The 20,245-nt window shown below is 39.0% G+C and overlaps 1 protein-coding gene across 1 annotated transcript; it reads left to right on the forward strand.

The window, feature by feature from the left end:
* Positions 1–207: 207 nt before the first annotated feature.
* On the forward strand, positions 208–19,907 carry LOC139727396 (alkaline phosphatase-like). Its single transcript, XM_071638351.1, has 9 exons — positions 208–226; positions 969–1,189; positions 5,857–6,031; positions 7,815–7,990; positions 13,638–13,839; positions 15,126–15,266; positions 16,556–16,747; positions 17,599–17,736; positions 19,445–19,907. Exons 1-9 carry the CDS (start codon positions 208–210, stop codon positions 19,753–19,755), a joined length of 1,575 nt encoding a protein of 524 aa, XP_071494452.1. The 3' UTR covers positions 19,756–19,907.
* The last annotated feature ends 338 nt before the right edge of the window (positions 19,908–20,245 follow it).

Consider the following 20,245-nt stretch of genomic DNA (forward strand, 5'->3'; position numbering starts at 1 on the left):
ATCAGATTTTCGTGACATTAACTTTGAATTCCTCTCAAAATGATATGCTCTGTACTATTTCGAAAGTGTTTACTTGGTATTTCGCAAAAAGTTAAAAGCCCAATTCTCATCTCCACCAATACTGTACCATCCCTTTAAAGTCGGAATTTCTACGATATCGTGTTATCATTTTTTGTTGTTGTTGTTTTGAGGGGGCGTGGGGCTGACATGAATGATCCGGACGATTGTACTTAGTGGCGGTACAAAGCGCGTCGATGAGGACAAACAAACGAGATTTAACTAGTACACTTATGGTTCAAAAAAGGTCAAGTTCAGCTTTCGAAGAGGAATTGATTTAGTGCTTGACGTGAAGTGTACTTCCAGTAGCCAGGCGACTCTTCGAGGCCCGTGGTCCCTTGATCCCATAGACGATCTCCTCTCGGAGTACACTGCCTGTAGTTGAGTTGATGGCGATATTTTAGAATGATTGCTGTGGTAATACTTCACTAGAGGACTAGGGAGGTATGGACTTTGATCGCATAACAATTCATGTTCTGTCTCCAATTTTGTATGCCTTAATGCACTCTGGACAACATTATGCCCTGCGAGACAGTTGGGTATTGTGATGAGAAATGAAGAAAACATCACATTTTACTATAACAAGCTTGAAAGGACAAATAAATGATAGATGGATGGGTAAATATATAAGAGTTAAAGAGACGATCGAATTAATCGATTGACCAATATGCCTGAGTACAGGGTATTTCAGCTTGCAGTTTATTTGTGTGTGTGTGTGTGTGTGTGTGTGTGTGTGTGTGTGTGTGTGTGTGTGTGTGTTTGTGTGCGAGACAAGAAGTTGCTTTTAAGCCGTCGATATTCTTATCTATACAATCTTTTATCATTGAGTGACATCAACTGTACACTCCAACATAATGAACCAGGGACTTCAATTTGACAATGGTGAAATTTGGTTGGATATTCCTATGTAGATGCTGCCTTCTGGAATAATCAAGCTCAGGCAACCTTGAGGGATGCACTCCGTCTCCGTGCCAACGAGGGCGTGGCGAAGAACGTGGTCTTCTTCTTGGGCGACGGGATGGACGTCACTACCACAACAGCCGCCCGCATCTATAAGGGTCAGCAGGAGGGTAACCCCGGGGAAGAGACGATCCTTTCCTGGGATCAGTTCCCTTACGTTGCTTTGTCAAAGGTGAGACTGGTATCACATCTTCCCGTTAGTCAGAATGCAATCTTTCTGCATCTGCGATTGAAAGTCAGTACACCTTTCTTTCGTCCTTAAATGGGTACCTGGCAACGCTAGGGTAATAATAATAGCAGGGCCCTCTGGTAGAGCAGTGATAACGCTGAAGAGGCTACCCTGGGTAAATAAGACCTTATTATATTATCATTATATTAAAAGGGAGACCAGGGGGTGTTTCATAAAGCTGTTCTTAAAGTTACGAACGACAGACTGATCACCAGTCGCTCGGCGTATTTGTTCGTAACTTTTTTAACAGCTTAATGAAACACCCCCAGGTCATTCAACGTTTGACTTGCGGAGCTCTCCATTTTTCGGATGATGTTAGTTATTCCGAAGATTCGTTATTCCGAAACACACACGTTCTCCATACACGTTCGATAATATGAACAATGAAAAGGGATTCGTTATTCCAAAGGTTCGTCAATCCGAAAATGAAATAAGATTAGTTATTCCCAAGGTTTGCTAATCCGAAAATGACAACAAGATGCATTAATGTACTAACGATCGATCCTTTCGAAATTACGAACATTTTTTCGTTTTAACGAACCTTTTAATGTTTGGATTATAGCAAACCTCACGAACCTCACTTCATTTTCGGATAAACAAACATTCGAAATGACAAACTTTCGGAATAACGAAATGTAACCTCTTTTTCTACCTGCCATCGCAGCAGGATATGATTTATTCACCCGTTTCATTATTTGTGTGTGTGTGTGTGTGTTTCTCAATTTCCTTGAGAGATTGAGTTCATCATCTCTCTTTTGTCTTCCACAATGAAGTTCACATAAATCTCGTTATTTTGTCTCATTTTTCTTCTTCACATCTAATCCTCGAGACGTAGTGTAATTTACGATTATAACTCCCGTTTCTTCTTTTAAGCTTTCCTTTATGATGAGACCTATTCATGCAGCATTCATTGTTTTCTCCTTAACATCCCCTTCTACCATTAACTCCACTATGATAATCACAATTAACAATTAGATCTGTAAGTTGTACGTCCTTTGTACAGGACATGAATATGGTATAAGTTTGACATTGATAGTCGAAGGACTATCTGAGTTAACCTCTGCACAATATATTTCGGGGGAAATAAATTCTAACAAGAACAACAACATTATCATCATCATCATCATCACCACCACCACCACCACCACCATCATCATCATCATCATCACCATCATCATCATCATCATCATCATCATCACCATTTACATCCGGGCATTCTATTTACACCGTTCTAGTTACTCTAAACATATAATCCGAAGTCGGGTACAAGACAGCAGCATGTCTATATACAATTATTATTCATAAATCTGTTTGACATGGTCGTTTTCCTATCTCCCTTTTTCTTCAGTATAGTTTCTATGTACATTTTCGTTTCCATATCTCCTCCGTCCATTTTCCAATAAGTCCAACTTACCATTCCTCACTTGCCCACATTGTCTTCAACCTATATATCGCGATGAATATTAAACACATATATAGCGATAGAACTCGGCCACTGCTGAATCGCTTTGTCGAGCAAGCACTATATATAGCATATCCAATAGCCCATACATCGAGAATGTTTCGGCAACAGCATATTGTACACTGGCAGACGAATGCCACTTTCTGACCACCCTCAAGCAGTGACGAGCCATTCATCTTGTCAGGCCAATTTCATATACGTGTATTTGATTATTTGATACGTGTAATATATAGATGTACCATACGAGCATCATCAGGCCATATTGACGCAAAGGTGAAAACAAAAGCACAATATCATTCATGCAGTGTCACTAAATGCTACAACTAACGACACTTCGAAATACTATAGTTTCCACCACAGGCACTTGAGTTCTCTAATTCATAATATTACTTTGAACGTCTGCTGCCATAGTATAGTGATTCTGTCATGATTAAACACCTAGTATTGTAGCAACATTCATGCAAGAAGTCATATAGAGTAAATGTGCGGTTTGGCTGCATTAATGTACAACTATCTAAATCTACTATCTTCCTATGTCTACAACTATCTAAATCTACTATCTTCCTATCTACAACTATCTACACCTGCTATCTTACTATCTACATCAACTATCTTCCTATCTGCATTTAATTCAATATGATCAATACAACGGGCTCATGATTTCAATAATAAATAGCCTCTCATTCTCAAAATCAGTGATACATGAACGAAGACGGACCTATATGCACGGGTCTCATTTTATAAAGCTCTAGAGGATAGCAATTCTTGCTTGAAGAAGATCTTCTTGTAGCAGCACTCATTTTTTTTTATTCCAAATAAATTCTTGTCATTGCCATGACACTTGCCATTGAAGCAAGGATTGCTATATAAACAGGATTCTGTGAAATGGAGCCTACGATATACTAGTAGGTCTTTCTCAAACAGGATGAACTTCTATCACGAAAGCAAAGAATACATTTATGTGGGTACCCGTATTATTACTCCATGTTTCCTGTTTGTATTTTTCTCTATCAAGAGAGATGTTCAACTCGTTTTTTCAAAGAACCCGTTTGTTAGCATTGCTTATACATTACATTCGGAACTGTATTCATTTTATATAAGTTTCAAGTTTTTTTTCCACCACTAGCCTATGCTAAACAAGATCCACTAATCACACAATAATGCCTGTCTTATCTGCGGAAGTGTAGAACTTGCGCAATTTTACGGAGTGGTTGCGTGATAGGCCTTGGTTTTTTTTTCCCCTCTTGTTTTATAGTAATTTCCTCTTGTTTTATAGCAATTAAAATGTGTCTTCAGTGTTTATCATTCACGAAAGCTACTCTCACAGTACAGGCAATGATTCAACCCGCATGAAGTAAAATGATTTAAGACTTCGTGTCATTTTGCAAAAGTGTTCGTTCCAGAGCAAGGTTAAGGATTGCAGTATATAGAGGTCGTTAATAAACCAGGATCTCGCATCTTCTTGCTGGGAGTGTTGCAGTGAATTTCACGAAGCGACTGCAAACACGATAGTAATGAATTAGTTGTTTTTAAAGGACAAGTTCACCTTCATAAACATAAGGATTGAGAAAATACAACAACATTAGTAGAACACATCAGTGAAAGTTTGAGGAAAATTGGACAATCGATGCAAAAGTTATGAATTTTTTAAATTTTTGTGTTGGAACCGCTGGATGAGGAGACTACTACAGCTTGTGAGTCATATGCGTACAACAGTATAAAGAAAATATAAAAGAAAATTCAACATATTTTCACTTTCTTCGCATAATAAAAGAGCAATTGACTTGCCTCTTTCTAAAGGCAGGGGGAATAATATTACCCATAACATTTATCGGTAACGAGTCAGGGAAATGTGTACTTTTTTCAAAAGATGGAATTTTGTGAAATTCTCTTTATATTTTCCTTATATTGTTGTACGCATGTGACATCTAAGTTATTCATACACTGCAGTAGTCTTCTCATCCAGCGGGTACTGCAAAAAAACTTCAAAAATTCATAACTTTTGAACGGATTGTCTGATTTTCCTCAAACTTTCAATGATGTGTTCTACTAATATTGCTACATTCTCTCAATCCTTATGTTTATGAAGGTGAACTTGTCCTTTAAGCAATCGATATCACCGAGGTACATTTCACTTTATTAGTGCTAGAGGAGAAACGCGCATGTAACAGGAATTACTCGTCACATTATTCCAATAACGATACGCGCTGTTTACGGGAATAGTATACTCAAGGAGCTATATTAACCGGCATGAATTACTGGCCTATATGATTTTACTCAGTTTTTTTTTTCTTACAATGTGATAAAATTATAAGAGAAAGTGTAACAGGAAGTTCTCCATTGGTTTCACATTTCATATTAGTTTTTTACGAGAAAAAAAAATATATTGATGGATAGGAACAGGCCACCTCCCTGATGGGAATACACGTCATTATCATTTTTCATTAAAATCTCAATTCTTTAAAGTTCATTTGATTAATATTTCGAGGTTCTAAGTGGGTTTGATTTGTCCTTGTGCATCACAATCCAAATACATTATGGACTTGATGGACAACGAATGTTTGCTTAATGCCTCCACCTTATGGAATAATTTACCAAAGAATTTAAGACAAATTACCTATATCAATTGTAGATTCAAGTCGGCTTTGAAAATGCATTTTGCGCAGTGTAAACAACATAATGTATTAGAGCTCGGCACCATCATTGTTATTGAAATTGTATGTTTTTGTATTATTTCCATAGGCCTATTTGTAGCGCATAGAGACGTAACAATGTACTATGTGTCATGCGCTATATATGTAAGCACTGTCAACTATCTTATTATTATTATTATTATTATGATGATGATGATTATTATTATTATTATTATAAGTAGTAGTAGTAGAGTAATAGTAGAAGCATAAATCAAATGGTGCTGGGATTTACTCATCATCACGTCAATGTCGGAAGGATAGGCCTAGCAAAGACATCGTCATTTACATGAGAAAACCGCTCGTTAAAAAGCAACGATTCTTTCACCATCTGGAAACCCGTCACAGTATCATAATCACATATGTGATACATACGCTGTAGCCAGGACGTTTTTATTACTACATCTCAGCACAAAAGAGCAACAATGAAATGACCTTGGTCACTGTCCTCCACGCAGACGTACAATACTGACCAGCAAGTACCGGACTCGGCCGGAACAGCAACGGCCTTCTTCTGTGGCGTGAAGGCCAAAGCCGGGACCTTGGGCTTGGATGACAGGGCCGAGAGGGCTAGCTGTTCTTCCACTGTGGGCGCGTCCGTAGACTCGCTTCTCGTACAAGCAAACCAAGCCGGTAAGGTGTCAAGTTAGAATCAATGTGTTTTATTGTTATTTATATTTTTTGTTCCATAATCTATGCTCATAATTATTGTGTAATTTGTATTGTTTGTAATCAAGAAAATCAATAAAACATACAAATACAAAAAAAGTTTGAATCAATGTGAGTATATGAGCTATTTGTAAATAATGATCGTGATGAAAATGATGATCCTAATGATGGTGATGATGATAACGATAATGACGATAATGATATTAATGATTCATAGTTTACATCCAAGATCAAGGATATTGAAGTGCAGGTGATAGACGGGATAGATAGAGTAATGTTTGAAAACAACGCCGTAATTGCATCATTCAAGGAAGATTTAAAAAACGTTGTAACCACGGAATAATCTCTCCCTCTTTTACCCTCTCTCCTATCACCTTTGCACCATTGAGACAAAATCATTGTTAGCTTACACATCCTTTGCACCAAATTTAAGGTAATTAGCAGAAATACATAGATTTAAACTGAAAATTAACTTCGACGACGTATTTTGTGCCCTACTCTGTTTTTTTATAATTGTTTTACCGTCTTTTCTCCACGTTAAAACGAAAGTTCTGCAGTGGTGCACAGGCCTGCTAACACGCCAGGGCCTCGTCCTATCAAAAGATAAAATCGATTTTAAATTTCCTTACCACACAGGCTGCCATAAACTTACAGTGGAAATCAACTTTATAATCAATTTCAACTCTTCATAAAACAGCGCCATAAGTATGAAAATGATGTGATTACTTAATAGACTGCAATGATGGCATCACTAATTGGCATGGAATCATTTTCCCCCTAAACGATTCAGCTCACCGTGTTTCTTCATTGAGCTCCAGACGATTTGTGCGCTCAGCGAATAGGGTATCAGCCATTTTAGAAAAATTCTCCCTGATTTCGCTTATTCCCCGGAATTTCCGAAGGATTACGAGACTCATAACCCTATACTGCTTGTAACACTAACAGCAAATAGTAATCATTATCATATACATAATATGATATATCTAAAGGGAGGCTTTGGAGTTGGTATTACCATTATCGACCAAAAGAATGATTTTCGGTTTATTGTGTGATACAAACCAATGAGAGAGTTTGGGGGAATTATATCTCTAGCTCCATTTGTGGTTGAGATGGGAAAAGAAGAATTCCATTACATTTTCTCAATGCTTTATTAACTGATTTAACTGATTAACTGATAAAGTTATCATAGGGCCTACCCATGGGTTGGCGTTTCATCTAAAACACGGGATACCGTAACGGACAAAAGGAATATCAGTTCAAAAGCTATTAATTATAAGCACCTCAGGTACCCATAACAAGCTAAAGTACGTTTTGTAAATGTTCGTCACGTAAGAACCATTCACGGGTGATTTTCACCGTGTGAAAGAACAAGAGACACAATTGACCTTTTATAATGTCATCCGATAACCCCGATTGATTAATTGTTTTGTGAATCAAAGGTTACCCCCCCCCCCCCCCCCATACCCATACCACTACCACCCACATTCAGAGTTCGCATGCAGGAAGAGCTCTGTGATTACAATAGACAAAAGTACTGAACCCCTGATTTGTGTCCTGTGGTTTATCTTAATTATTTAACGAGTGAGAAGATGCTTAAAGACACGAATGAACAGAATGTTAACGATGAAGCTTGTTAACCTGGGTCTCCTCTCAAATGGCTAACACGTGGAAGCGGAGGTTGTTTTACCGCCCACTGTTTTCGCTTCGTGGTCACAACATTTGCTAACATTATTTTTCTTCCGGGCAGGCAAAGCTACAGGAGTGATTAGCACCGCTCGCGTGACGCACGCAACGCCCGGCGCCCTGTACGCTCACTCACCGGAGAGGAACTGGGAAACTGACGTCGACATTCCCGCTGAAGAAGCAGCGGATGGATGCATTGACATCTCTCGGCAGCTGGTGGAAGAAAATAACTTTATCAATGTAAGCCATGTCTCGCGTTACACCTAATGACGATATTAAACAACAACAACAACAACAACAACAACAACAACAAAAACAAAAAAAAAAAACAACAACAACAACGACAACAACAACATATTCCTGCATAATTTTTATTATTTTTTCATCTTTAGAGGAAGAGCTATTCAATTACATGTATTGCTATACCTCCACCAAGGAAGATATGTTTTTGTCAGTTTGGTTTGTTGTTTGTTTATTTGTCTGTTTGCAAAATAACAGAAAAAGTTTTGAATAATATATTTGTATAAAATTTACAGGAAAAGTTGATAATAAAACAATAAACAGATAGTTGATTTTTATGAAGTTTTGAAGTTTTTTTTTTTATTTTGGTAAATATAGGATCAATGAAGAGTTCAAGCAGCGCGTTTTTGAGGTTTGCATGCGCGCACCATCGGAGAAATGCATGCATGCTTTGCTCGAGGCGTCACGCAGCATACAAGAAGCTAATGAGGTAAACTTCTTTATCATTGGGAAATTGGGCGATGTTCAGCATGTGCTTATGGGTAAAAATGAGCTGATTGGCGGAGATCTCATGCGTTCTCCGAGTGCTTTTCTCTAGTTCTTAATGTTGTCACAATTAAATGATGTTCATAGCGATAACATTGCATTTGGAGAGTTTGCCTTCATCATCCCATGGAAGATGACAACATACATTTGATGAAGAAAAAACTTTTTTGGATTTTTAAACTGAAACAGGATAAGCAAAAAGTCGAGCGGGACTGATATTCAGTTGTGGCATTTTATCATGACAGAGGAAACGATTAGGGAACTTTCGTTACTGTAACAAAGTGACTAATTTAACTGAAAGTGCTAAATACTAATTGATAGTATTAGATTAAAGTTGTTAATCAGGTGCACAAATAATGTCAATAAGTAAACGTCGGAAAGAGATTAAAGCTGTTGGAAACTATAAAAGCGTAATTACACGCACAGACACAAAGACAACAGTTTAAAAAAATGAAAAATGTATACTTGAATAGAGTAAAATGGCACAAACGCAACATCAAAAGTTTTACAAAAATTGACCATAGAATTAGAAAGTGTGGAAGTTTTTAGAGTCAGCATTTTCATAAACAATGAACAATACGAAAATGAGGGATATAGGTTGGTGCCACACAATACTAGCAAGGACACGATTGTTACGGTCTTAAAGTGTAACCCGGTCTTAAAGTGTAACTCGATGCCTAGGCTTCTGAAAATGTGTCAGAGCGATGCGTATGCAGCGGTCGAGCACATATTTCGTTGTGCCAATCTCCCATGGGAGAGAGGCTCAGTACCAGTGGTCCTGTGGTGCAGACTCATTTACGACCAACAAGGGTGTGTGCCTGCACACTAGCGGTATATCATGATAAATAATACATTTGTCATCATCAAGCACGTTCATTTCAATTCAATTCAATTGAATTAACTTGTTCTTCAACATGATATAAATGAAATCTTTAAAGAATACAAACTACTTAAAGGCAAAGGACCTTACCTTGTCACCAACGAAATGATAAAATTCATGTCAAACTATTACAGATTAATAACACGTAATGAAGAACGTAGGAGTTCACTAGAAAGCAATAGCTTGACATGTACTCCTCAGAGTATAACCTTTCTAAAGAAATAGATTAGAGGGCAACTGGAGAGAGGAAAAGAAAGGAAACAAACTTCTTTTTTTTTTTGCACAAAGAACTAAGGAATGAAAATAGTTACTATACAACGCAGCACACCACATCTCGAGACATACGAGCACGGACAATATTAGGACAAGATGCCTGTACTTCATAATATAATAGGAAGGGGAATGCAGACATGAGCTATAGGTTTGATACATTAAAAGAAAAAGAACAAAATGAAGAAAAAAGAGCAAAATCAACGATAAGTAGAACAATTACGTTTTTTTTTCATAATGTATTTCTTATTTTGTTTGTAAGATTTATTAATTTTTCTTCAACATATTTTGCTATAAATTGTGAATCAAAATCATTTTCAGCGTTCAGCGAAATCTCAGAAAATATCAGATTACCATGTACATGATTTAAAGGGAAAAAAAGAATGAATGTGCACAATAATTCTATTATGAAAATATGTTGCATTACCAAAATTAATGTGCAAATAATTACATAAGAAATTATGGATTTTTTTTTTGTATACCTTCTTCAATACAATGTAATAAGAACCAAATGATAGAGCTAGGCAAATAGTATAGTTGAGTTAGAAGATTCATGTTAGATTATGGCGGTATCCAGGTGTGTCCATGGTAGGGGGAGGTGGAATTTTCACATTTCTAGCATCTTCTTGAAAAATATAATCATGACATATACATCTCAACTAAACTTAAATTTGGGAGATAGCATCCCTGGGTAAAGGAATCCCACTTTGTTTGAAGGGGCACCAAATCCAAAGACCTCAACATACGGGACTGTTTGAACAAAATACACCCAAATCTTCTCCAGAACCAGAAGTAACAGAGCTGATGCAATGCTATATTAGAAGGTGAATGTATGAATGATTTCTTTTTATTTGCTATGTCGGATGGGGGCGGGGGAGGAGGAGGGCGGCGTAATGTTCATATTTTTGACATCTTCTTGAAAAGATTTTTTACTTTACATGGCAGGTAGCATCCCCAGAGTAATTCAACACCTAACACTGTATTGTTACATAAACAATGTAACGGTTTTGCTGGCTTGTAACTCTTTTTTTTGTGGACTTTTATTTGCTCAATTTTTGCCTATAGCACATTCCTGACTGTTTTACATCCCAAAATGAGGAAGGTCCTCTGTGGTTTTTCACTTTGAAACCCCAGATGGTGGCCACTGATGCAGCGAAGGAAAGTGATTTCATCATTTTTATTGTCTTTCTTTTTTTTTTCTGATCGGTGAGGTATCTACTGCTTGTATGGTAAAATCCACAATTTTATCTGGAAATGCAAACTTCATTCCCCATGCTTTCACTTTTCTTTTTATTTTATCTCTGCTTTCTTTCTTGATGATTTCCTTATTTCTCATTTGCAAAATTAGCCATGATTAATGGTGAACAAATAAGTATGTTTTCGAAGGTGTTTGTTGATACATTATACGAAACAGAAACAACAATAAATGATATGAAAAGAACTGCTCATATAGGACCTGACGTGTAGGCCTACATATTGGTATCTGCTCCACGTAATGTGCGGTTTATTGCACATGATTGTTCTCGAAAACACCCCACAAAATATCCTGCATACAAAAATGATCATCCCTATTGTGATTATTAAGTGTACAAACATTTTACAAGTCACTATGATAAGCAAAAGTTGCTTGGTATATCAAATACTATTGTAGAGGTTTTAACATCTACAAGTATCATATTGCTGCTTAAAGTCATACAAGACACTCGCACATCACGCGTTAACAACACACTGACACGAGACACTCACATATATCAAGTTATACATAGATTAGCTACCAAACCAAATTGTGAAAAGATGGCAATTTTCACTTCTTAAATTTAGGTTGCCAGTATGATGGTTTGCACACATACCTGTCATTCCACCCCCCCCCCTTTCAGTGCTATTTAATCCGTCATCTCCTCATCTGTCATCTACCTCTTCATCTATAACGCCTCTTAAGAAATAAGCGCACTTCATATTATAATGATGGAATCTTGTAAGTAGGGAAGAAAATTATAATATTTCTTTATTTATGACATGTTGAAATATAGGCATGCAAAATAAATGTAATTTTTCTATTCTAAAACCATGGCAAATATAAAAGTTCTGATATAAATGAGTTGGTAAGCTTTCAAAATATAATGTGATTCTGCTGACAGTCGCTTATGCACACTGCACAGTATATACCAAATCCTTTCCGAGCAATAAAAAATGTATCTTGACATGACGTGCATCATACATAAATAAGGTTGGTCACCTCAGAGTGACAATACATGTGTATGTACGTTTTACAGTGTGCAATAATCTACTTTGATAGTTCAAGGGAAACATTGCACACACGTATGTTATGGAGCCCATTTCAGTCCCCTCCTGAGCATTGTTTGGGAGGGGAGGATTACCACAATATTCTTTTGAATTACACATCGACAGTATATTGCGTCATATGCCATCACTGATAATGCCCCTTTCGACAATGCAATGCATATTATATGTTTCTAAATCTGCCCTCAAAGGCTCTAATGTGTAAGATTCCATTATGATTACTCAAAAGCTGAGAAAATATCTTTAGCGAATATTTATTAAGACACTGAGAACAAAAAGAGCAAAAACCCAGCCTATTACAAATTCCGAATTTGCTTGTGTCTAATGTTAACAGTGAACATTTACATACAATATTTTTGCACACTAATGCATCAAATAAAAAAAGGAATTATATGAATAAACAAATACTTGCTGATAAAAAGCTGAAATACCCGTGAAATCGTGAAATAAATGACTATAGAAATGGCAAGATTGAAACCTTGTCACACTCCCAGGTACTGTACAATGACTCTCCAAAGTAGATATTTAACAAATGTTTAAATAGAAAACTTTTCATGGAGGATACTTTGGTAACTTAATGCAACAGATTATTAGTTTATTTAGATACCGTCACACACTACTACAACAAATACAATACTACAGCTTGGAATACCAGAATGCTGAATAGGTCAACTGGCAGTGGAATAGCTGGAATGTAATTAACATATTATACATGCATGTATACATCAGAAATGGCAAGATTGGGAGACTTGCTACAGTCCCAGTCAGAATGACTTCCAAGTCACAGAGGTTATTTGGCAACTGAAAACAACTCCAGTTGAACATTCATCGATATGATTATAGTCCTATGTACAATCCATTGCTTTTTATATCATCACACACTACTACAACAAGTACAAAAAATGAGTCTGGAATGCTAACGCCGAGTAGGTTGGATTTGAAATACTGCAGCTGGAATGCCAGCATCACCACTGCCTCGACACGCAAATGACTGTCCATCTTCTTGCCATTCGCCGAGCCTTTCTTCGCCATCATCATCTGATTTTCTGCCTGGACGTGGTTGACACTGACACTCAAATAGCGATGTAAACAGGAACAAACACCACAATAACAATACTCTGCAATTCATTTTCGAAACTTTCAAAGTGCAATTCTTATAGCAAGCGAGCGGAAGACGGAAAGAACTGGCTGATAACGTACTCAAAACCACGGATGGTGTGTGAGCAGACGACAGAAAGAACTGGCCTACAAACTTATCCAAAACCACAGGTGGCGCTCTATATGCGAGACACATTTTCAGAATCCTAGGCACCGAGTTACACTTTAAGACCGGGTTACACTTTAAGACCTTAACACACGATAGCAAGGATAAATGATGGAAAAAAGAAAACGCTTTGTGTGGAGGTCATTGGAGACACAATGACGTAACAACAGGCTAATTTGCTTATTCTGACTCGTAAAAACACTTGAATTTTGACATTCCTTCATTTTCTTTTCCCCAGCATTCAGTTGTCTTCTATCTATTATAGTTCCACAGGCGAATTCAGAATGACTTAATCCCACCAGGGAGGTGACCACCTCCCTGATCCCACACCCTCAACACACATACTCCATTCTGTCTGTACATGTTTAACCGTTCCCCGTTCCTAGGTGATTCTCGGAGGGGGTCGCCGTAACTTCCTGCCGAACACAACTCTCGACCCAGAGTACGGACACTTGAATCAAACTGGCCGACGCGAGGATAATCGTGATCTCATTGAACGCTGGCTGGCTGACAAGGGAGCGTCAGCGCGATATGTGTGGAACCAGACAGCATTTAATGAGGTGGACATCTCTACACCATATTTACTTGGTGAGATTCAGTATCGGACCAGTACACAGATTCTCGATTTTTGTTTTTCCTGTGTACTTTTTCACCCCTTCCAGTTTTACATTATACTTCAATTTGGATGTAAAATGTAGGAAAGACTGCATGGTGTTTATCAGTGTAGAGTACAAAAGCAACCCTCACACTTCATCCGATAATTTCAGATCCTCTGTTTTAAGTTTCTACTTATGTTTTTCTTTTTGATAGTGCAGATGACATATGCATTTATAGCAAGCAAATTAGTAACTATTGATTGTTGTACACCTGTCAGGACATAACATAACCTATGATATTCACACTGTACAGCGGAAAAGTTTTGCCCCAAAGGTTTCAAGGGCAATAATCACCAGGTCGGTTGACGTGCAGCATTGGAATGTTTGTCAAGAGATTTCACCATTTCCATTTGTGTGCTTTCCTCCTTACTCGTTTGGACTACGAGGTGCCTTGATATCAACGACAGGTCTTATAGGCCATTACCGCTTGGCAATGAAATGCGAAACCGGCTTCCAAATGCACAAACTAAACCAACATTTGCCAACCGAGTGGATCCATAAGCTTTTAATCAAATCTTATGAAGAAGTTGATTGATTATCCACTGCCCGCTTAGATGTTGCCCACATTTCGCTGTTGGATGTGTCATTGAGCTTGGGAAGGGTATTACGAGAAGGATAAACTTCGAGGGAAAGTGTTGATCTACGAAATGTATTCAAATTCGTTAGACTACCATTGACTGCTGAACTTTTTTCGAACAGTATAACACACAATGCAGTGGCGGATCCAGAGGGGGGCGCAGGAGGCGCACACCCCCTCTTTATTTATCGGTAAAAACAAAAGAAATAAAAAGAAAAAATGAAATAAAACCCGGAAGTGGCACCAAAAATAATAATTACGCCCCCTCTTTACAGAATTCCTGGATCTGCCCCTGCAATGTACTAGCTTTAATGTCTGGAATAGTTCTTGGTTATTCTTGCCATTATGTTTAGGAACAACAATTTATAAAAACGAAAGCGTGTGTCGCCTTGAATGATATCATTTAGCTACACCCCGAAGCTTGAAACAAAAATTAATGTTTATAGGCCCTACATGTAGCACAAAATTAATCTGACGCAATCTATTCATTTATGTCATCCCGGCTTTTTGATTATCCTCCTCTTGCATCTGTCATGACTGTTTTCCCTTCTTTGTCTACTTAATGATCCACTCTGGGCTCTTCCTTCTCTTCGGCGAACTAAAATTCTTCTTCCACGATGTTCAACCTTCAAACATATTAGGTCTCTTCGAGCCAAGTCATATGCAGTACGAAACCCAGCGACTGAACGACACCGCTGGGGAGCCCTCTATAGCTGAAATGACTGAAAAGGCGATCACAATGCTGCGACAAGACAGCGACGGATTCTTCTTGATGGTTGAGAGTAAGTTTTGTTTCAACATGACTCACTTCAGGCCAGAATTCAAGTTAATTCTACGTTTTCTATGTAAAGTAACAATCACGATACAATACAACAATACTCCACTTTCGTCTGTGTATACGTACAGAATACACATAGGACTACAAACAAACTTGCAATTACTGTGACTCAAATTGAAGGGAAAAGAACCGACAACCGACGGGGCCCACTTTTTTATTTGTTGTTGCAAAATGCATAGGACTACATAGGATGTAACCACTTTGCCCCCCCCCTTTTTTTTTTTACCCTGGAAGTGGCACCAGAAAAAAAAAACAAGGCAAGTGCAAAAATGTGTCTTGCCTATTCGGGCAGAAGAAATTCATGTTTTTCTAACTCTCGAAAGTTCATTGACCCCGCCTATGACCTTTGACCTTTTGATGACCTTCAACTCCCCAAGGGACATTTTACTAGCAAGTTTGGTCACAAACGGACATATGGATCAAAAGCTATGAGCCATAATCGAAACGCGCCGAAAAAACCTAACATTGGGCCCTAAAAGTTCGTTAACCCCTCTCTGTGACCTTTGACCTTGTGTTGAACTTCGACTCCCCAAGGGACATCTACCATCCAAGTTTGGTCACAAACGGACATATACATTAAAAGTTATGAGCCACAATCGAAACTTACGGACGACGGACGGACGGACGGACGACGGACGGACAGACGCCGCAGGCGATCCCTTAGTCTCCCCTCACCTCCGGTGGGCTCGACAAAAATGGAATGTGGTTAAGCTATTTGGTTTATGTCAGCCGATGAAACCTTGAAAAGGGAGCGCGAGGAAGGCTGGTTGATGAAACCCGAAAATGGCACCAAATATATGTACTACTCCCCCCCCCCCCCTACTTTTAAAAAGGTGGCGCCGTTCGTGTTCTTGATAGTGGTAGGAGAAGGGAAGTGCTTTGGGTTTTACAAAAGAGTGCACCCTGCTCAAACAACCGTGCCAAGTCTTACAAACAGGCAAAGACGTTGTCGATTGACATAGAGTCGAATAGAGAAATCAGGACGAGGTACAGTCAAACCTGTCTATAGCGGTCATCCATGGGAGATTACAAGAGTGGCCGCTATCGACAGGTTATCAGACATTTTGTTGTAGGTCCAAGGTGACATGTACACGTGCATGTGTGGAGTGGCTTTTAAAATCTACCGCCATGACAGTGGTGGCAACGCGCTGGCTGCGTTAGACAGGTGGCCGCTGTGGACAGGGTCTTTAACGTGACTTTTCTCTCTGGGGATTCCCCAATGTATCATTGCAGGTGGGCGAATCGACCACGCCCACCACGAGGGAATCGCCAAAGGAGCCATGGTCGACACCATCGCATTCCACGAGGCCGTGGCAAAGGCCCTGGAGCTGACCAGTCGAGAGGACACCCTGGTCATCGTCACGGCTGACCACGGACACGTCATGACAATAGGGGGGTACCCTAGCCGCGGAAATCCCATTTTAGGTATATTAACGCATCTAGTCGCGAAATTCACAAGTCTGTGATTTAAAGAGGGTATTATATTGTATAAATACTACTTATATTGTATGAATACTACATGTGTATAATTATTGTTTGTGTTTCATAGGGAAGGATTTGAAATTCGCTTTCATTTGAGCCTTAGCTGTTCTATAACATTTCTTTGTTTCTTTTACGGCTTTTCGAAAGCCTCGTAATTTCTAGATTCATGACTGTTTTTCAATTTGGCAATTCATCTAAGAAGACATCTTTGTGTATCTTTCTGCACAAAATGTATCTGTTTTGGTGCAGGTTTCATGAATCTAACCAGTTACACGAAATAAAATCTTACTGACAATATGCAGTGGAATGAATTTAAATGATGCTTCATGAGCATTCCAAGACTTCCGAGACTATTCCAAGACTTAATTGGTTAATATTTGTTGGTAAAGAGTAGAAAACAAACCATCCTCCTTCATTTCATCTCCGAAATAATATTAACAGAAATAATAATGATGATGATAACAGTAATGATAATAATAATAATAATAATAATAATAATGATAATAATAATAATAATAGTGGTAATAATGATGGTGATAATAATAATAATAATACATGTAATAGTAATAGTAATAATAATAATAATAAAACAATTTTCTTTCACGTGCTGATAACGCCACCATGATGAGCTTGTCTGTTTACCGATGAGGTTATTCCATCATTCCAAGTCCAATGCCATTTACGAGTGAATCATGCTGAAATCACTATTATCAATAAAAGCTGTTGTATGCAATCTAAATGAGGAAGGTAGACAATAATTGTGGATAATAATTGGTCAACTTTGTTCACTTCAGGTTACGATGACAACAACAATGGATCCGACAGCCTTCCTTACCTGACTTTGTCTTATGCCAACGGACCGGGCGGTATTATCCTCGCGGAGAGCTACAATAGGACTGGTCTGAGACCAAATCACTTGGAATCCGACTATGGTGAGAATAGAAAGTGGATCTTAATCCCTTGGTTAACTGCACTTTTGTAAAAATGCCCAAACATTTTAATGTGGTCCCTGCATGGAATCCAAAGTTTGGTTTAGTTAATGTCATTGTGCATCACCTACTCATCATAAGGGCTTTTTACACTTGTAAATTTTTGCTTAGTCCCGTACCAACGGTGGGGCTAAGGGGGGGGGGGGCTTAGCCCCACCGTTGGTACGGGACTATCCTTAGCCCACTTTCTGTTTACACTCGTTTTTGCCAAAGTGGGCTAGCCCCACCGATAGTCCGGTACTATCTGGCCCTGCAAAATAGCAGGGTTAGCACCGCAATTGCGGTGCCAAGCAAGTGAGTGTAAACAGAACGAAAAAATAATCCGGGGCTAAGCGACGGAGTTGAAGTCCGACCCCCACTGACCAATCAGAAACGAGGTAATCAAGTGCTGCCGGTGCGTGCATGTACGTGTCCAGTGCACAGCGTAATCATGAATATTCATGTGGTTTGGAAAGTCCGGGGCTAAGAAATACGAGTGTAAAAAGGTCAGTTTTCTCCTTAGCCCCGGACAAGAGATATAGTACGGGACTAATTGGCCAGTGTAAAAAGCTGAAAAAAAATTGGTACGGGACTAACGATAGTCCTGGGTCAGAGAAAGTCCGGGGTTAAGAAACACAAGTGTAAAAAGGGCTATAGATAACAGCGAGAGTATCGCCAAGTAGCAGACGATGTTCTGGGTTACGTTTTAGAGGAGAACAGATATTCCGTTATTTCAATAACAATATATTTCGGAGTTCGTGCCAGCCAGAGAAAGCTCAAATGTGATGTCGTAACTCAGAAGAATATGGACGTAAATTATAGTGTCTGGAAGCGTGCACGTCACAAGTTCGACATCATACAGCCCATTTGGTCGACACTAGGCAAATAAGGCCCTATGAGTCCGACAGTAGGCAAACAAGGCCCACTAGTTCGGCACTGAGCAAAAAGACCAATGAGACCGACGATCAATGTCAGTCTCGTGGGCCTTTCTTGCGTAGTGTCGAACTCGTTCATGGGCCTTTTGCCTAATGTCGGATTCATGGGCCTCTTTTGCCTAGTGTCGGAGTCGTCGACCTTGTTTGTCCACGATCACGGGGCTTGATCGTCGGTCTCATTGGCCTTTTTGCTCAGTGTCGAACTAGTGGGCCTTGTTTGCCTACTGTCGGACTCATGGGCCTCTTTTGCCTAGTGTCGGAGTCGTGGACCTTGTTTGTCTCCTGTTGAACTCATAGTCCTTATTTGCCTTGTGTCGAGCTCATGGACTGGATGTCTCGTGGGCTGTATGACTCATGGACTTGGATGACCCCGTCTGAAATTAACAGGCTTACATTATAATGGGAAATGTTTCTTGACACGGTTAATCCTGTTTACCTTATTGTTTGACGCTACAAAGGAATATTCACAATTGATTCCTAACAGACAATTCCACAAAACGATGATTCTCCCTTTTTGTACGATTTATTAATGATGTGGTGAGTAAGAAAATGAAGGATTTGAAGAAAACAGAAGCAAAGTGGGCGAAGAAAAAGCAGAATCTTGCAGGGAAAGGGGAGGTGGCGAAACGGATGATAATGATGATTTGAGAATAGGGTGGGGATTATAATCGATCCTTACAATAAACGCTCCCTAAGCTCATTAGTAGTGATCGCTGTATATACTATTCTGTCGACAGAGGCTGATGGGTTCAAACAGGACGCCACCATACCGGCAGACTACGAGACACATGGCGGAACTGACGTCGCCATCTACGCGAACGGACCGTGGGCGCACCTTTTCCACGGAGTGCACGAGCAGAACTACATTCCGCACGTGGTGCGCTACGCTGCGTGCTACGACGACAGCCTCGACAACGTTTGCAACAGTCCAACAGCAACGCCAGATCCCTGCGTCGGTAATGATTCGTCGCGTGTGCAGAAATCGGCATCGGCAGTTCTTTGCCATGTGGCAGCGATATTACTCCTTCTCGCTGCAGTATGGTCATAAATCATGATTTCAGGTGGATGATCAACAAATGAAGAGTTTAATTGCAAAACGAGTTAACTTCCTTCTTATTGATTTTAGGTACTTTCTGTCAAAGCTTCCAAAAATCAGAAAAAGTGATAAGAAAATATGGGATTTTTTTCCAGTCGTATAACTTTGAGAATAGAATGCTTGTTAAAAGGTGAATGGTATTAGTATTATCACTGTAAATATTTCATTCTGCTCCCTCTGGTGATAAACTTTTCTAAACTGTTTAAAATGGTACTTAACTCGTTTTGCGAACAAACTCTTCACGACAATGTGGTGTTATAGCTTTATTCAGCTGCTGCGTATTCGTCAATAAGAGCAAGTAATCAAAGGAATTCTAAAATGAATATCGACAGCTGAAATGTACACATATTAAAAATGAATATTGAATAGAGAACAGTCTGATTTTCCAAGAATGCTATCAGTTTTGTTTCTGAGGCTGACGAAAGCTTTTAGATGTGAATAA

This window comes from Diadema antillarum, unplaced genomic scaffold (assembly GCF_040938485.1).
Source record: "Diadema antillarum isolate AM-2024a unplaced genomic scaffold, OU_Dant_1.0 seq00000130_RagTag, whole genome shotgun sequence".
In the NCBI taxonomy this organism is placed as follows: domain Eukaryota; kingdom Metazoa; phylum Echinodermata; class Echinoidea; order Diadematoida; family Diadematidae; genus Diadema; species Diadema antillarum.

Bases quoted from the DNA above. Each gene is read 5' to 3' on its own strand.
- LOC139727396 (XM_071638351.1), top strand. The intron at 1,190-5,856 runs GTGAGACTGGTA...TCCTCCACGCAG, and splicing joins CTTACGTTGCTTTGTCAAAG to ACGTACAATACTGACCAGCA. The intron at 17,737-19,444 runs GTGAGAATAGAA...TTCTGTCGACAG, and splicing joins TCACTTGGAATCCGACTATG to AGGCTGATGGGTTCAAACAG.